The sequence below is a fragment of the Mastomys coucha genome, unplaced genomic scaffold, assembly GCF_008632895.1.
Source record: "Mastomys coucha isolate ucsf_1 unplaced genomic scaffold, UCSF_Mcou_1 pScaffold21, whole genome shotgun sequence".
In the NCBI taxonomy this organism is placed as follows: Eukaryota; Metazoa; Chordata; class Mammalia; order Rodentia; family Muridae; genus Mastomys; species Mastomys coucha.
In genome coordinates this window covers 121,761,591-121,781,036 of record NW_022196904.1, presented here as the reverse complement: position 1 = coordinate 121,781,036, position 19,446 = coordinate 121,761,591, and the positions used below count along the sequence as shown (strand labels likewise).

Sequence of the window (19,446 nt, the reverse complement as noted above, 5' to 3'; positions counted from 1 at the left end):
CGGCCTGAAGAGAAGCCCCTTTAAAACTCTGACAATGAGAAAGAACAGCACACACGGTTTGTTTCCATTTATAGAAAGTCCTGGGACAGGCAAAACTGTCTCTATTAGCTAACGGGAAGACGTATCTGAGGGGTGGAGGGTAGAAGGTGCTGGAAGGGCCAGTGGGTTCGTTAGCTGACAGAGTTGTGTGCATCTAGGGTCTGTGTGCTTTTGCTACACGTTATACATTAATGATAAGTTTTATTATTTTAAGGATGAGAAGAGTCCTGCCTACAGCAAACAGAATGCTTCCGATGCCTGCCCTCTGACCTAAACCCCCAGCCCAGGGGCCACGAACAGCTGGGTGTATATCAGGAGCATTTTTTCATTATCAAGCTGACTGACACTGTAAAGGAAGGGCACCCACCTCTGGTGGGCCCTCAGGGCTGCCAGACATTGCCACACCACAAAGAGGGTTAACTCTTAGGGCTGGCTGTATCTCCAGTCAGGGCTGGCACATGGCAAATGTACACAGAACTATCCTCAGATGAAGGCTCATAGCAAGAAGCAGTGTCTCTCTACCCTTGACTTTCAAGAAGTGAAGGGTTTCCACTCCCTCCTAGAAACCACAGATGGGAGAGCCCGCTCTGCGCTGTATGGGGGTGGGAGGCCTCCTCTGGCATACAGGGCAGGGAAGAGGTATGCTCAGCTCCCAGGCCAAAGTATGCAGCCTCCCCTTCGCTCTGCTAGCTCTCAACTTCCTGGGCACACACAGCAGCTGGCAGTCCCCAGGGTCACTCTCCCACTGCTAGTGCACCTGGCAGGATACATTCATGTCCCCAGAAATTTGGTGATATGTAAATATCATATGATTTTTAAGTACAAAACTATATTTTATAAACAATCACATTTTATGTCTTTTTGTTATTCCTCCTTAAATAGGTAGAACAAAATGCTAACTGGGGTTCCCTCAGAGAGATGGGATTGTGAATTATTTCCTCTGTACTTTTCCATATTTTGCAAAGGGCAGGCATTTCTTGCAGAATTAGAAAAATCACTTTAAAAAGAAAAAGAAAAAGAAAAAGAAAAACAAAACAAAACAAAAACCAAAAAACCCCAAACCCATGCAGCCTCTATTAAACATGTGAAAATAGGAAGAAGGAATGGAATCTTGAGGGCAGGAAATGGCTTTTCTGTCAGCTGCTGGCTTGGGCCTAGGCAGGTCCCACAGAACCCTCCATCTGACGAGCCAGGGAGGACGGAGCACAGCTTGGCATTATTGTGGCAGAGGCCCTGTTTCCTCAGATCTCCCTTCTTCAGTAGAGTACTGAACCCAGGTAGGGCTCCCTGCTCCCAGTCACCCCCAGTCTCAGCCCTGGTACAGGTTCAGATCTCCTCCCCCTTGGAGTCTCACAGCAGCTGCTGTCATAGGCACCGGATAGGTACCTATGACATGTCTGTCAACCCTGAAGTGGAGTAAATCTGAGGGGAGAATGATGGGGTCTGGGGTCCCTGGGACCAGCTAGAAGCATACAGCCTATGGGAAGACAGGTCCTCCATAGGACCTGCTTCTTTGGGTATGTGACCTATCGCCATTGCACACAGCTTTGACCCCTGGTTTGCAAAGTACTGGATGGAATGGGGGAGATTCTCTCTCCTTTTCACTTCTCAGACAAGGACCTGTGTCTGGGCATCTATCTCCCAACAGGTCTTGACAGAGGATTTGGGATGCATTATACTCTGAGATGACTGGGTGGCAGTGAAGGTACCCTAGGTAGACCCTGTTCCTAAGACACATGCAGCATAGCAGGGGCAAAAGACACTGGTCACAGTGGCTCCATCCCAGCTGCAGTCAGAACTACAGGATGGGAGGGACAGAAGGATCTGTGTACTGAGGTCCACACATGCAGGTCACAGCTGGACAGCAGCTGTGAGGGCAGGTAGGTATGCCCTCTGAAACCCAGGAGGAAGACGAGGGAGGTCAGGGGCCAGATGTGGGACTGAAAGGTTCAGGGCAGAGTACACAGGACAGCGAGAGCCCCAGACTCGTGCTCGGGCATTTTTCTTGAGCTTCAATGACTACAGATACTTTTTCCTTCTGGTTTCAAAAGTAATGAAAACATCTTCATGAGTTCTGAACAGTGGCAGGCCCAGCCCATGTAGCCCCAGGCCCCAGCAGAAAACCCACAGGAACCACCAAGGCGAATGGGAAGCATGGCTGTGCTGGGTGGGAGTGCCAAGCTGAGCACACTGCCAGGGTGCACAGTGCCTGGGAAAGAGCTGCTCCAGAGCTGCCCGCTGCAGCAACTGCCCTCAGAACACAGGGAGAGCAACCCAAGAGAGGTCCAGAGATGAGGGGTTCAACTGAAGGAAGCACCCCAGCTGGCACAGTTACCTGGACCTGGAGGGACGGGGAGGGGCAGGGGAGGGAAAGCATCTTGCCAGGGCTACAGCCGGGCATCATCGAGCTTTGGAGCACTGCGAGTTTGCTGCAGGCCCCAAGCTGGGCACTGAGTTAGAGGAGGTACCTTGGCACCCAGAACCTTGCTCTGGCAATAGCTACCTATTACCTCCCAACTTCATGAGCTTGCTTCAGGCTGGGCATGCCTGCCACCTACTCTCTGGGCCTTGATTCATGATACCACTGGAGCCTCCATACCTGAGGCTGTTTCTGGCCAAGAGGACCCCACCATGTGGGCAGTCAGTGGTCTGACGTCCAACATCTCCCTGGAGTAGCTCATAGCATCCTGTGCCCTGGTCTGTTCTCAGCAGCTGGAAAGCGATGGAAAGACAGGGAAAGTGGGGTCTTAACATTCATATGGACTCTAGGGTCTACTGGGTTGTTACCGTTCCTGAATCTGAATTATTTAAACCCAGAGGCCACTGAGTTTAAATAATTTACTCTATTTACTTTCTAGGCTTGTTACAGGAAGCAGCAGAGGCTTGTCTCCTGGCGTCCTGTGAGCCTTGCTTTTAGAGATGGCTATTGTTTTTATTGGGAAGCCTGGGAATCTGAGCCACCTGGCGGTCTCCAGCAGGGCCAGGACTACATTCCAGGGGTCAGCCTGAAGCCTGTCCACAGCCCAGTGAGCTTGCGGGGTGCTTCCTCAGTAGAGGCTGCAGGAGCTGAGATACCAGCTGGGACACACACCCATCCCAGGCTCTTCCATCTGGCTGCAGCAGCCCTGTCTGAGTTCTCCTCAAAGTTTATTTTAAACCATTTCACTTGGAAAAACTAAGCTTGCTCTATACCAGTAGGTTCCAAGAAGACTAACCCCTTCCTCTCTGGTTTGCCTAACTCCTGCTCCACCTCACCCCACCCCCCCCCAAAAAACAATCAAGGACAGCTAAAATTCTACACACTACTCGAAACCCTATGCCCATGAGCATATCTGTATTCTTGGGAGCTAAGACTCCTGGTGCATTCCAGAAAAAAGCTTGCCCAGATGATAGAAAGGTGTAGTAGTAAGACCGGGGGCAGAGCAGCCTGCTGTTCTCAGACTCCTCAAGTTGAGCTTCCCTCTTTAACAGGCCAGAGGCCAGCGCTCACCAATCTCGCTCTGTTTCTAAGGCAGGATAACCCCCTACCCAGGTCCAGAAGAGTCAAGGAGTAAGGAAGAGTCAAAAGGACTGCTTAGGACAGGCTATGGGGAGAGGCTTGTGAGTTTCACCACGGCTCCCAGGTTCTGAGGGAGCTGGACAGAACTGGAGCTTGGCATTCACAGCCTGGAAAAACCTGAAATGGCTCGTCTTGGTTCTGTAATCTGAACCCTTTGGGCTACAATTTGATGGCACACAGAGTCTAAGCCCACTGCCAACAACAAGCTCTTCTCTTCAGAGACATCAGATGCTGTGAGGGTGGGGACCTGCTGCAGCCCCACAGTGCCCTGCAGGCTGATGGTACCCCAGCTACCCCACACAGTTGACTTTCCAGCACTGTCCCACTCCTGCCTAGGCTCTCTGTATACTTTAGACATAGAAGACAGAAAAACAAAAGAAAAAACAACCAGATAAAATGAAAAAAGATAGAAGTCAGGCAATCTCACTGCCTTCCTAAACCCTTCACCAACAGGCCAACCCCAGGCAAGTCAGCTCCTTCCCAGGAAGGCGGACTTCTGCCCACCCAGACAGACCCTCAGGGAGAGATGAATGGGACAGCTGAGGCGCCTCTGTAGCTCAGTCTGATGATCACAGCTCATGTTCCCCAGGCAAGACCAACGAAGGCCCGTGGGGAGTGATGGAGTAGTGGGCGGGGAGAGACAGTAGGGGTCAAGTTCTCCCTGTTGGAGGAGGAAGGAGAAAGGTGGCACTGAGAGTGCCTCACAGCTTCCACGAATGCACGTGGACGAATGCCCTCTAAGTACACACTGAGGATTGTGGCACACGTGTGCACTTTTCCTCCACCAGTAACTGGGGGCTGAGAACAGAGACACCAGAGAGTATCTCTCTCACCTTGGGCACTTACACAGAAGATGGCTGAGCAAGGGCAGAGCCTGGAGGACTTCATGGCTCTCTCCAGAGTTCTGGGGGTCACCAGAGAGACCTAAACAGAATCTGTCTCTGGAATAAAACAGCGGATAAAGATATCTATGTGGAAAATTCCAAGATTGTGTTGAAACAAGAAAGTTGGGGGAATTCTTTATTTTTGTATATGCACATGGGTGTGTTCGTCTGTGGGAGTGGGAGTGTTGCCTGTGTGTGAGTCAGAGAACAACCTCAGGTGTTAAGGCAGGGTCTCTGGTTTGCTGCTACAGACAGCAGGCTAGCTGGCCTGTAAATTTCCCATGATTCTCCCATGTCTGCCTATCTCTCTGTAGGAGCACAGGGCTTGCAGATGCTCACTGAGACATCTGGTTTTATGTGGTTCTGAGGATGTGAACTCAGGTCATCATGTCTGAAAGGCAAGTGCTTTACTCACTGAGCCATTCCCTAGCTCCTGGAGAAAAGCATATCTCAGGTATAGACATGCCTGGTGTGGAAGCTAGAGTCGCCACATGGTGTTGAAAGTCAACATGCCTCTCTAGCCCCCACCCGAGCCAGTGGAGCCCCCTGCTGGTAGAAGGATACTGAGATTCCCTCATAAAGGAAGCCCATAGAGGAGCCAGGCAAAGCCCAGAGAGGGGGGGTGGGGACACATGGAAACGGAAACGGGTGGAGGAAAAAAAGAAAAAAAAAAAAAAAAAAAAAAAAAAAAAAGAAACAGGTGGAGGAGCAGAGCATGACAAAGGGCTCAAGAAAGAATGAGAAAGGGACAGTAGGGGACTTAGTGAGCAAGGACTATCCTGTCACAGGGACCCCAGGCCCAGAGCAGGCACAGTTCTCTGGGTTCTCCCCCTGTGAAGGTGCCAGCTGGAGAAGAACACAAAAGAAGCCTCCATGGGTCACAGAACCTGCTGTGGTTCTTTAGATCCCAGCCTGCCCTGAGTCTAGCAAGGTGGCCAGACCACAGATGTGACAAAGACACACAGCGGCAGGGGAGCAGAAGGGGCGATGGTACTTGGGAGCGAGGTGGGAGTTCAATGACACCGATGTGAACATGTGAGTGTACGGGGCGAGGGAGGGGGAGGCTGGCTGTGAGTGCTTTTCAGGGTGCATGTGGTCTGTGTGTTCAAGTCCTGAACTCAGGAAGGGGATTGACTCTCCCAGAACCTGGTGACAAAGCGCCCTCTTGTGGCCATAGCGGGAGTCAGCGCAGGAAAGAGGAAAAGGAAAAGTAGATCGTAGAGAGCCTGAACAAGGCCCAGGTGGATGCTGGGGCTCAGGAGGGATGGGACAGAAAGGACAATGGAGAGAGGGGAGACTAGATTAAAGAAGGCCAATGCACCCTTGGATGCTGAGCTCCATCTGGTGCCCTCATGCCTTCTCTGAGCTCCACCCTCCCCAATACTCAAAGTACCCTTACTGTCCAGGCAAAGATCAAGGCAAATGGGCTTCAACTGGCTGCATGGATACAGAAGGAAGCTTCGCTTTTCAGCTGGCATGTGCAACCTGGGTATGAGCAAGAGATGAAATGAGGTCACCTCTCCCCCTACCCTGTACCAGAGAGTGCTGTAAAGACAGTCTGAGTGACAGCCCCATCCTTACCTGTCACAGGCCAGGGACAGATTTCACAGCCACCCCTGCCTCCTGGAGAAGCCATGTCTGAAGTGTGCAGTGCTTTCTGGATGTGTTTGGGGACAGTAAGAGGGCTCGAGACAAGTTAAAGCACAGGAATATGGCGGTTACCACTAAGTCCACTTCCTGGGCCAGCCAGGCCGTGTTGAGGCAGGCAGCGTTGTGTTTCCAGTCATTTCCACGAGGGCTGTTCTGGTTGGGCATGGGCCAGCTGGTGTGAGTTTTAGTGAGATGGCTTCCCTTTTTAAGAAGCCCCAAACTCACAAATCATGGACAAGCTAAGTGCACCCTGAAAGATCATTTGCTCTTACAACAGTGTCCTGGCGTAGGAGACCCCTGAAGGTATGGTGTGCAGTAAAAGTCACTTATTGCTGACACCTGGTCCCTCTCCTTTCTACTCATCACAGCCATTACCTATGCTCTCTGTTCCTGACCTCTGACCTCTGCTTTAGCAATGACAACCTAGGACCTACAAATGATAGTCATAGAGCAGGTGGAGCGGGCGGTGTGAGTGGCAGGACAGCCCTGCACTGATGGCCCCGCTCTATTTGGGCCTTAGTTTCTGCATCTGCCGGGAGGTGGCACAATGATACTGGGAGCTCTAGGATCCCTCTGAGACTCTGCTCCATTTCCCCTTTAGCAGCAGGAAACAGGACCAGCCTCCAGTACCAGAGGTCCTAGGGGCCAGAGTAGAGGGAAAGATCTGATGCAGTCAGGCCAGAGGCTAGCCCAGTGTCAGCCTAATGTTGACACCGTGGGCCTTTTACTCAGGTTTCTGGCACTCAATCCTTCTCTGCAATTCCAAGTGAGACAATCAACAACCTCTGGGGCTCACTCTGGGTGAGGAGCTCACCCCACTCCAGGCAGCTGGGTCTATTTCGGGATGGCTCTGATAGACCTTCCTGGATATAGTTTCCTTGAGAATTCTGCGAGGGCCCTCCCAGAGCTCTGCATGAACACAGCGGGAGCTTAAGGCTATACAGAGTTCCTGTTTGCCTTTGAGAAAAGCACAGCCTGGAAACCAGACCCTGCATGCGTCATCCACAGGCACAATGAGGAAACTTCCCTGGTGTAAGGGTGAGGCCAAATGACCCACTTCAGGATCTGCTCTGGGTCAGAGGCCCCCACAGCCAGGCCTTTTTGTAAAGCCTGATAGCCAGTCCTTGGACCTGATACACGTGGAAAGGACAAGATGAGAGAAAGGGACCTGGGCCTGTCTGAATTCAGAGACCATCCACAGGCACGCAGGGAGTATATACACCATGTGGGAGCAGAGTTGATAAGTTGGGTGGGCGCTATGATCCTTCTTTGGCAGGATGCCAAAGTGGCTGCTAGGGTGGTGACCTCCTCTTCGGGATAAGGAACACAGGACCCTTTTGATCCACCAGTGTGCAGTCAGGTCACCTGAGGGTGTATCTATGACTTAAGAGTGTCCCCAATAGTGAGAAGGGGCAGTGGGCGAACAAACACACCTCCAGTCACAAAAGTTTAGGGTTAGGGTTAAAGTTAGACTAAAATTTACTAGGTTGTCCACTAATAGTAAGTGTAATATACGAAATGTTAGGGTTAGAGGTCAGGGTTAGGGTTAAGGTTCAATTTCCTAGTGGGTCTCTAACAGTAAGTGTAACCAAGTATCAACATTTCCAATTGTCTTCACTGTAGAAAACCAGAGCTGGACTTGTTTTCCCTACTTGGTCTCTGAAAACTGTGTTTCTTGCATGTTCGCACTGGGACAAGTCACTTTTCCAGGCACCATGGCTGTCATGACTGGCAGTGTCTCTAGGGCTTTACCCACTAGATCCCTCATCATGTCAATACTCAGGTACAACAGCACATGCTGAGCTTCTCATGCCCAAGTGGCCTACCCAGTTGCTCCCTTGCAAGTATTAAGTTCTTACTCTGCCACCTGGCAAGCAAAGGATGATCCGCCTCCTTACAAACAAGCCTGTCCCATGGAACCGGGACAGTTTCTGAAAGCCCAGTGGTAATTCTCCACGGCAGCATGGTCACCCCCACCCCTGCCACCAGCAGAGGACCTGGCACTAGACAAAACTATAGTTACAGAAAAATACCAGAAAACAGTCAAGAAAAAAGTGTGCTGCACAACATAATCTCATGTTTGTAATACAGGAAAACCTAAACCTGTGTGCTTGTGGGTACCAAGAAGGTGATCTTCTCTGGACAGAATTCCCCCTCCAGTGTAAGCTCTGTCAGTGGACATCACTTTTACAGTGCTGGGGGGGGGTGGGCGATAAGTCTCACACATGCTTGGTAAGCACTCTACCACAGAACTACACCCCACCCCACTGACGCTTCCCTCTGAATGGCACGAAGATGACAGACTTCTGCAAAGGGGAACTAGAGAGGGTGGACCCCCCCAATCCTACCTGTGTGTAGGCCTCCCTACTGTGGTGTGGAGTCTTCCTCAGAGACTCAGCAGCCTAGAGGCTTGCTCCAAGAGAAAAGGCACAGTACGAGAACATTGGACACATGGGTTTGGACTGGCCAGATAGGCCCCAACACTGGACACATTTACTCAACTCAATTAAGACATGTTTTCCTTAAATAAATCAGAGTGGCCCTACTTCTGGGTTTTCAAACACAAATGTGCCACTCACATGTTTGACCACGAAGTTGAAACACACACTGAATACGTGCTAGCTGGGTTCCCATTGCTGAGCAGCACGGGACACAGCACAGCCCTGAAGGGCGCTCAGTCCCACTGCCCATTGAGGAGCCTCTGGCCAGGAGCACAGCAGAATCAGGCTTTGCAACTCTGGGGAAAAGGTCTGCCATGACCTGGATGTATCCCCTAAATTCTGGTGTTGGAAACTTAATTCCTGCTTCAGCAGTGTTGGTCTTTAGAGGTGTTTGGTCATGAGGATTAATACCTGTTGAGGTTTGGTCTGTTGCTATGTATTATAATGCTAAATACTGGCCCCCAAGGCCTGGTTGCCCCCAGGGATGAAGAAATTCTTACTTACACCAAGTGGTGCTATGTAACCTTGCTTCTTAATTTAAAACTATTGGTTGAATAAAGATTCCTACAGCTTTATAGCTGGGCAGAAGAGTGATGGGTGGGGCCTTAGTTCCTGGGCTTGGGGTCTGAGGCAGAGGCCACAAGGAGAGGAGAAAAGAATATGCCCAGCCAGCCAGTGGTCGGGCAGTTATGGCACACACCTTTAGTCCTAGCACTTGGGAGGCAGAGGCAGGCGGATTTCTGAGTTTGAGGCTAGCCTGGTCTACAGAGTGAGTTTCAGAACAACCAGGACTACATAGAAAAACCCTGTCTTGAAAAAAGAAGAAGATGCCCTGGGGCACATGGCCATGAGGGCTGGCTAACTGGAGTAGGAGCAGCCCAGGCAGAACATGGCAAGTTATATCTCGGGGTAATTAGCAGGGAAGTAGACAAAGTAGCATAGAGAGTTGATAACCTGCCCAGCTCTCATGCTGTTCAGGCTTATTATAAATATAAAAGTTTTGTGTCTTTTGTTTGAGAACTATATGATCAAGGGTAGGGTAGAAACCCCAAGATAATTATCACTACAACAGATACTTCATGAAAAGGGCTTGAGGGAGTGGGCTCTCTGTTCCAATCACACATTAGGACTCACAATTCCTCCTCCTTTGGGAACGCAGGAAGACACACCCAGAGCCATCTTAGAATCAGACACTGAACATACTGGCACCGTGATCTTGGACACCCCAGCCTTCAGAGATATGAGGAGAGACTCTATTTCTTGTCTTCACAATATGGTACTGTGTTACATCAGTGCAAACAGACCAGGGAGGGACAGGCTGGCCACTTGGAAAGAATGCTTTTGTAGCTTATGAGCAGGGCAGGTCAGACCTAACCAATGGAGCCTTGATATCCTCCTCTGAGAGGCTGGGAGAAAGGAAGTCTACAGTTTAGGTATGTTGGGACTTCAAAGGCATGTCCAACCTGGGAGAGTCTGCAAGTGGCTGAGATCCCCTCCCTCATGCTGAGCTCACAGACTACCTCAGCTCTGGGTTCCCTCAGGTTTCTCACCAGGGATGGATCTCAGAGTGAAAGGCAGGCTAATGGTGGATTCTAGCCCTGCCTAGGATAACCATTCAGATATGTGTGACTGACATACCATCCCTCAAATCCAGATAACCATGTTTTTCACCAAGTCTCTCTAGCACTGACAAAACAGTGCTTTGTTTGAGTGTCCTGGCCACAATGAAATCCGTTAAAACAAGCAAGGTAGGGACTGGTGATGTGGCTCAGTCAGCAGGGTGCTTGCTTAGAATGCACAAAGACCTGGGTTCCACCTGCAGCACAGCATACATCAGGTGTGGTGACACACTCCTATAACCTATTACATGGAAGGTAGAGGCAGAAGACTCAGAAGTTCCAGTTTTGGCCACATGGTGAGTTTGAGACGAGCCTGGGCTAAAATGCAAGTCCATCTCAAAATAGAAAATAGGGGCTGGGCAGAGGAAAGGGGAGTAACTGTGTAATTATATTTTAATTATAATCAAAATTATTAAGCAATAAATATATACAAACAAATAGGCAAGACACTGCTGATACATAAGACACCCTCAACGGCAAAGCAAGCAGCAGGCCAGTCACCACAGAGCAGACCCAACTGCTCAATTCCTAGCAATTGTTCATGAACTTCAGACCCAGAGTACCCTGAGAGCTGGGTTCTGAGCTTCTCACAGGTTGGGGAAGGTGGAGCAAAAAAAGGAAAGAAGTCAGACAGGGTGAGGCCAGCTGTAACCTCAATGACTGCAAAGGTTCTGAGCCCACTGCCCAAAGGGATGTGGGCAAACTCAACCTGAATCCCTGGCCACAGCAGGAGGGAAGCCGAAGCTTTGAATCTTTACCCTCCACACAGATTCACATCTGCACCGAGGGCCACTCTGCCTCACCCCCTTCACACAATTAACGACAGTGGTTTCCCTGCAAAGGCCAGCCACACTGGTCCTTGGGGGCCAGCTGCAGACAGAGCTGTGAATGTCCACATACTGTTTGTTTAGAAAGAAAAGCCCCTTTGTTTGGAAACAGAACAAAGCAAGAGGGCAGTTGCCCTGGAAGGGTACCCAGAAGGGCAGGTCTAAATGAAGCGGCCATGGGCACTGACCTGAACTTCCCGGTCCGCACCTGCAGAGCTCTCATTCCGCACTTCTGGGCGCCGTCAACGTCACCCACGATGTCATCGCCAATCATGATGGCCTGTCAGTAGTGAAATATGCTCAGAAGTTATGTCAGGAGAGTTTTATTCCTGTGTTTTCATCTTTCTTTTCTTTTTTTTCTTTTCCTTGACATAATAAACTGCTTGGTTTGATGTTTAAAGCCACCATCGTCAGAATTAAACAAGATAATATTGTCATTGTATTGATTTAAAGTCAACCCACCTTGAATATATCGCCTGCTACCCGACCGAAACTCCCCCACTCCCCCCACATTCTCAGTATATAGTTATGCAATGTGAAATCAATCAGCAGCCGTCAAAGTGATTTGGTGACCTGAGGACATGAGGAGCACCTGGCTCCACAGAGCAGGCTGCATTTTACCCGATGCTAAACACTTTGTGACCAGGTGACTGCGCTGTAAAAACTAATTCAGTGTCTGGTAAGTCTTTACAGGTCCCAGGTCAAAAGGCTTGCTTTAATTGTGAAGAGAGACTTATAAAAAACAAAATTTAACACACACACACATACACACACACACACACCACACACACACACCTTGCCTATTAGATAGGATTTCAGAAGCAGTCAGTGGGGTAGATTCCTCCTTCCATCTGAAACCTCTCAGAACCAGCAGTTCTTGAGGTGCTGGACACCAAGCAAAAAGGCTCAGGAAGCCATGACTAGCCCAGCTTCCTGCCTTCAGTGTCCTCACAGTACAGGTATGGGGAGGATGCCATGGACTGAGTTGCGTCCTCTGAAGTCAGCAAAGCCTCATCCCGGTGTGAATACTTAGATGTGACTGGGGTCCTTATTGGACGAGAAAGAGACCTCACCGCTGTCTCCATACAAGCACAACAAAGGCCACGTGAGGATACAGCAAAAAGGCAGCCATGATGGTTTAGATATGGTTTGGGGGTGTCCCTTGAAGGTTTGTGCACTGCAGGCTTGGTCTCCAGTGTGACAGTGTCATTGGAGACACCTGTAATGAATGCAGCTGAAAATTGTTACACTGAGGCGAAACAAGCCAGACTTAGAAAGGCAAATATATAGCATGTTTCCTCTCATAAGCAGAATCTGAAGTTGAAATTATATGTGTGTGCACCAGTGCACCCATGAGAGCACGTGTGTACATGTACACCCATTTAGATACATGTGCAATTATAGATCCTGAAACTAGAAAGGCAATCATGAGAAGAGGTGGTGGGCAGTAAAAATAGCAATGGGATCCATGGAAAAGGAAAGCAGAGAGGGGGACTGCCTGGCAAGGACAGGAAACAGTTGGAGGCAAAGGGGCGCCAGGGACCAGCACACTTGAAAATCCTCCCCAGAATTCTCTGATCTCTCTTCCTGTGTTTCCTGGCTATGTTACAACTACCAGTGACAAACTAACTTCCATCAATATCCCCAGATAATCATATGGTGTTTACTCTTAGAATATTATGGGAAGTCACTACATTCTGGCCTTCTGCTTAGAGTAACAAACCAGTTTCTTTTAAAACACATTTTTTTTTTTTCGAGACAGTGTTTCTCTGTGTAGCCTTGGCTGTCCTGGAACTCACTCTGTAGACCAGGCTGGCCTTGAACTCAGAAATCCGCCTGCCTCTGCCTCCCAAGTGCTGGGATTAAAGGCATGTGCCACCACCACCCGGCTAAAACACAATTTTTAAAGAGTCAATTTAAAGAAATCCTGACTCCTGGAGAGAAGGCTCAGCGGTTAAGAGCACTGACTGCTCTTCCTGAGGTCCTGAGTTCAATTTCCAGCAACCACATGATGTTAAAGAAATCCTGAGCAAATAATAGTGCCAGTGGCAATTCCCAGCTACAAGAAAACATGAAGCCTTTTTCTAGGACAGTGCTGGCGGGCACTGCTAAGAGCTTGATTGGAGTTGTTTGTTTGCGGTTTGTATCTATCATATGTACTTTCATATAGCTGTGTGAAAAGCATCCAGCCATCTGGGAGGATCCAGCCAGTGGCATCTAGACACTGTAGTGGAGCAGCATGGGGCATTCCATACATGAGCAGGAGGCTCCAAAGCTTCAGGGCTTCCTGACATGTTAGACTTGCTTGTCCCCTTTCAGGGAGCTGTCCTAAAACCGCTAATTCAGCCCTTAAACACTCAGGGGTTCCAACTCAAACATCCACTGTTGTCAAAGGTGCTGGGACCTTGTATGACTGGGCTCCCTACAAACAGAATGTGAATCCCAACTACTATGTCATGCCATGGCTCTGGGAACAGTAAAATTGTGTCTATGTGGGTTGAGTCTGTAGCTCAGTGAGTAGAGTTCTTGACTGGTATACACAAGGCTGTGGGTTCGAGCCCCAGCACTGCATACCTTAAGTGGGATGGTGTGTGCCTATAACCCCAGTACTTAGGGGATAGAGGCAGGAAGACCAGAAGTTCAAGGTCATCTTCATCTACATAGTGAGTTCAAGATCAGCATGGATGCATACTGTCTCAAAACAACTCTTACATATGTGCATTCACACACATACAAAATTGGAAAGTGGAAACTGCCTTCTTTCTTTCTTCTTTTTTTTTTTTTCCGAGACAGGGTTTCTCTGTGTAGCCCTGGCTGTCCTGGAACTCACTCTGTAGACCAGGCTGGACTTGAACTCAGTATCTGCCTGTCTCTGACTCCCAAGTGCTGGGACTAAAGGCATGTGCCACCACTGCCCAGCGGAAACTGCCTTCTTGAGACCTTTTGGGCTGGCATTTATTGATGTAGCCCAGGGAGATGGTATCTGAAAAAAACAAAAAACAACAACAAAAAAAACCACCTAATCCCTCAGAGGAAGTGCTGTCACCCATGGAAGAGCACCTGCGGGATAGATGCTTGGGATGATGACATGTTGCCAGCATGGGACACAGCATCAGGAAGGAGAGATGAGGCTGGCAGGGAGCTGGGACTGGACATAGGCAGCCAGCGGGATGTGCAGTGAAGCCTGTCTGGGCCAGCTTGTGGGCTCAGCATACCAAAATGCTCTCGGGACCCTGGGGAATTTACAGATTTACCATCAGTGAAGGGCAATAATCACACCAAGAGGAGCAATTATTGCCAAATCATTTAGGATTTAAAAAATCATTGGCAAGAAGATGGAGGTCAAGAGGTGTGCTGTCGGGGGAAATAAAAAAAAAACCCCTCTACCTGTCAGGCCTGGCTTTGACTCCTTTCTATGATGTGATAGAGGGGAGTCAGACATTCACGACTGAATGGCGGCTAGACTCCAAGAGAAACCAGAAATGCAGAGAGCTGCAGGGGCTGTCCCCATCCGAAACAGATTCTGTGCTTCGGATCTATAAAGCAGACTCTGGCTGGGCATGCGGGGAAGTCGGCAAAGCATTTGTCTAGAGTGTATGAAGGCCTCCCTTTAATCCCTCAGCATCACAAAAAACAGGCAAGGGAGTGCACGCCTGAGATCCTGGAATTTGGTAGATGGAGCAGGAGGATCACAAGTTCAAAGTCATCACTGGCTATATAGTGAGGAAGATGCTAGTCTGGGCTAAACAGAGTAGATCCTCTGATCCTTCACCACTGTCTGCCTCTACTACTTCACCAGCTCAGGTGGTCAGAAGAATGGAGCCTGACAGGTGACAGGTGTTGGAGGCTTCCAGGGCCCAAAGGCTTCCCAAGAAAGCCTGTGCTGTGTGAGCTGTCAGCTCTCCCTGAATCCTGCAGGGCAAGGAGTATGCTCCCATTGCTAGGAAGGACCCAGTGGGGCAGGAGGGTACACAACCCGTGAGGGAAGTCCTCAAGGGATATTTACGCCTTCAGCTTCCAGGTACCTCAGAAACCTGGAGGTGACACTTGCTGTTTCCACCGTGGCCTAGCACATTTATAAGGACTAACATGGCAAAAGCCGAGGGTCACTGTTTTTTTGTTTTTTTACACGTATGGGTGTTTTGCCTGCATGAATGTCTGTGTGTCACTGTGCCTGGAGCCCATGGATGCCTGAAGGAGGTGCTGAATCCTCTGGAACTGGAGTTACAGCTGGCTAGGAGCCACCATATGGATGCTGGGAATGGAACCTCTGTGCTCCTAGAAGAGCAGGCAATGAATGCTCTTCTTAACTACCAAGCCATCTCTCTGGTACTGGATCCCTTTGTAAAGGAAAAATTGGGTCAGGGCTGTAGCTTACTTAGGAAAGTACTTGGCCAGCATACAGAAGCTGTGAGTACAGTCCCCAGTGCTAGGTAAACTAGACATAGTGACATACTCCTAAAATCCCAGAAATTGGTAGGTGGAAGCTGGGTATGATGGCACACACCTTCAACCCCAGTACTTTCAAGGTAGAGGGAGATAGATCTCAAGGCCAGCCTGGTCTACACAGGGAATTCCAGGCCAGCATGGGTTACATAGTGAGACCCTGCCTCAAAAACAAAACAAAACAAAACACCAAGTGTGTTGGTAAAGATGAGGAGAGATGGGCAACCTAACACAATCCTTCCAAACTAGAATAAATGCTACACATTACAACCTTACTTACAGTGTCTGAAAAATAACAACAAAGATACAAAGTTATGCACATACAAAGCTGTATACCAGGGTTATATACAAGAGGAAATGAGGATGCAACACAATAGCCAATAACAGGGGAATGATAATATATATGCATGCATATATACATACACAGAAATGTGTATATATAAATATACATGTGCATATAGTGAAATACTACACAGTCACAAAAATTACTTCACAAAACTGCTTAGATAAGCACTAAGGGAAGTTTTCTCAACAGATTATTAGAGGGAAAAAATCATGTTTCAAATAGCAAATAGGTTATTCATTTCATATGGAAAAAGATTAGAAAGCTCAAATTGTGTTATTCTAGGATAGTGGAATGATTATTTCTTGGTACTTCTCTCAAATTTTTGATCTCCTTTGATAAACAGGAGGGGTTTTTGCTTGCTTTTTTTAATGTGTGTGTTCCTGCATGAGTTTATGTGTGTTGTGTGTGTGCAGGAGCCAAAGGAGGCCAGAAGAAAGCACTGGCACTGCTAGAACTGGAGTTACAAGAGGCTGGGAGCCCCTATGGGGGCTGGAACCAAACCTGGGTCCTCTGTAGGAGCATCCAGGGCAGTTAGCCATAGGGCCATTTCTCCAGCCCCTGAGCTTATAGTTTGATGAGAAGAAAATTAACTCTACTAGAAAAAGCTCTAGGGGACAAAAACCTCCGAAGAGCCGTAAGCCAGGAGGTGTTGGAAGCAGCTTGACTGGCTCACACATAGAGTGTCTCGACCGGGACTTCTAACCCTTCCACTCTGTGGTGCTGGGGACCCCATGTTGGGCCAAAGCATTCAAGTCCTGTTGTGCTAGATCCACTCCTGGCTTCTGTTCTCCTAGATTTCTAAACACACACACACACACTTCTGATCCTAGTCAGAGGGTAGGGTACCTCATCCCCAGAGAAAACAGCTAGGAATAGGGTGAGCACAGAAGGGAGGCTTCAGTGGAAATACTGCAGGGGAAAAGTTGCAGCCCCTGAATTGTGAGTACTCCCACCAGAAGCACAGAATGCCCCAATTCTTACAGGACTGACCTTCAAAACAGGAATAAATGTAGGGCACAGGCCCTGTCTTCCAGCCAGTCTGCTATAGACAGCTACAAGCCTGTCCCTCAACTACTCTTTTTTTTAAATGCTAATTTATTTATTATTTTATGGTAAGCAGTGGGCACGAACATGTCACTGTGTGTATATGGGGGTCAAAGAGCAACTTGCCTGAATGAGCTATCTCCTTCCATCATGTGGGCTCCAGAGATCAAACTCAGATTGTCAGTGCTTTGAGCAGAGGCTTTTATGGAACAAGAGCTTTTATGACAGAGTCCATCACCAGCCCTCGATTACTTCTCTCTCTCTCTCTCTCTCTCTCTCTCTCTCTCTCTCTCTCTCTCTCTTTCTCTCTCTCTCTCTCTCTCTCTCTCTCTCTCTCTCTCTCTCTCTCTCTCTCTCTCTCTCTCTCTCTCTCTCTCTCTGTGTGTGTGTGTGTGTGTATGTGTGTGTAGCCAGTGTGTGAGGGTACAGTGTAACTCTAGGAGTCAGTTTTCTACTTCCTCCTTCATGTGGGTTCTGGGAATCAGTAAGGTCCCAATGCTTGCTCGTTATAGTGGCTCTCCCCAGGGCAGTGTCTAGAGACTTCACGCCTTGGGAACAGGGGTGGTGCTGCCACACCCAGCAGGTGGAGGCCAGGGAGGCTGCAATAGCTCCCCAGCTTGCAGGAAGCAGCCACCACAGCCTTAGGTATTCCTAGACGCCATGGGGAAGGTACGCTGTTCTTCTCTAAATTTCTGGGCCCTAGAAAGAGCCTGATTACCTCTAAGGAGGTTGAATTTCCAATTATCTGGGGTCAGCCCAGCCCTCTACTGTTTCTAGGCTGTTTGGGAAACATATGTTGGAAATTGGATTGGGGGCTGCTGCCACTGGAGCTCAGGCTCAAAACACCTCTGCAGGGCCATTACCAAGGGAATGGCAGTCAAGACTTTATTGATTAGGGAAGCTCAAAAGAATCAAGGTGTACCACAACCTGGCACATGAGCAGCCTGCAGCCCTTCATGGGACATTTTCATTAAAAAGCAGCAACAATAATACAGAGCCAGGGATTATTACTTGTGCATGCACACAGTTAGGAGAAACTTGTCTTATAATGTGTACACATCCCGGTATTCAAATAGCTCTAGCAAGCATTTTAGCAACGTGGCAGGATGGAGCCAGGACAGAATGGCATGAAGGAAATACACAGGTGCTATGTTTAAATTCAGATTGCATTAGCTCGCCAAGTGCTAGGCATAAAGCCCAGGTGCGCATCACATCACACAGACGGGGTGAGAGGACAAGTTCCCCCACTTCCATCCCGAGAGGCCTGTCATCAGGCCTGGCTCGAGGTGATTTCACATACTAAGCTATTGCACCAGCCTAAGCGCTAGAACATTTTTATCACCGATGGGAGACCAGGTACTCGTAAGGTGACATTCCTGATGTGCCTATGGTTCATCACTCCTCTTTAGGATATTTCTCTGTTTGAAGGGGATACTCATTGCTGACCCATTCATGGGGGATAGGCAGGCATCTGAGTTCTGTTTAACCTTTTAGGTACTGGGAATACAGCTGCCACGCACATCTCTAAATGGTTTTTGGAGACTGTTTCTGTCGTGGTGGTTGCTGTCCTCTGCTGGTGATTCCTGTCCCTGTTACCTGGGCTACACCCAGGAGCACGATCGCCAAGGCAGATGGTAGACTCATTTAACACTGAAGAACCACCAGAGGCTCCTTCCCATCTGTGCTGCTCTCTCACGGTCCTAGCAGCAGAACACGAGGGTTGCAGCTTCTCCACACTTGCAATCTTCTGCTACTTCTCTCCTTTAGCATCCGTATTAGATGATGCTTTTTGACTTGTAGTACTAATGAGCCAGGAGACTGGCCATCTTTCTATGGACTCTTTGGTCATTGCCTGGGGTTGTACTGCTTTGTGGCTATGCTAAAATGCCAAGTTATAAAAGAAAATTTATAGGGGCTGGAGAGATACCTTAGCAGTTAAGAGTACTGACTGCTCTTCTGATGGTCCTGAGTTCAAATCCTAGCAACCACATGGTGGCTCACAACCATCTGTAATGAGATCTGATGCCTTCTTCTGGGGTGTCTGAAGACAGCTACAGTGTACTTACATATCATAGATAAATAAATACATCTTTTTTAAAAAGTATTATTTTTTAATTGATTTAAGTTTTATTGTATTATGATGAGAAAAGATATATAAATTCAATTTATTTGAATTTGTTAATGTTTAAAAACATATTTTAAGTAAATAGAACTACATCAATTCTTCTTTCCCTTTTGTACCCCAACTCCTCCGAGAATACCTGCCGTACCTTTCTTTTTATTTTGTCATATTCTTTAAAATTTATAAAATATTATAACAATAAAATTGAGTATTATAAAAGTTGTTTGATATAAAACAATTGAACAGTCTTATGTAGATGCTTGTCTACAGCAATACTAAAAATGCATACATTTTTCTCAATATAAATTTTAAATAACTCCAAACATATTAGCTGTATATTTTTAAATAATATCTTTTTGTTTGTTTGTTTGTTTGTTTTGTTTTTAATAGAGCTTAAAATATTGGCTCTTACTGTGGTACAAGCCCAAAATAAGAACAGTTTTTAGACATTGGAGTTCATTGTAATAAG

At 48.2% G+C, this 19,446-nt stretch overlaps 1 protein-coding gene across 2 annotated transcripts in view; it reads right to left on the bottom strand.

Annotated features, from left to right (window-relative positions):
• Positions 1 to 19,446, bottom strand: part of Lhpp (phospholysine phosphohistidine inorganic pyrophosphate phosphatase) — a 100,290-nt gene that overhangs the window by 46,545 nt on the left and 34,299 nt on the right. For both annotated transcript variants that reach the window (XM_031388598.1, XM_031388597.1), the window contains exon 6: positions 11,208 to 11,299. In XM_031388598.1, coding sequence (XP_031244458.1) covers positions 11,208 to 11,299 — 92 coding nt within the window. The remainder of the gene's footprint in view (positions 1 to 11,207; positions 11,300 to 19,446) is intronic.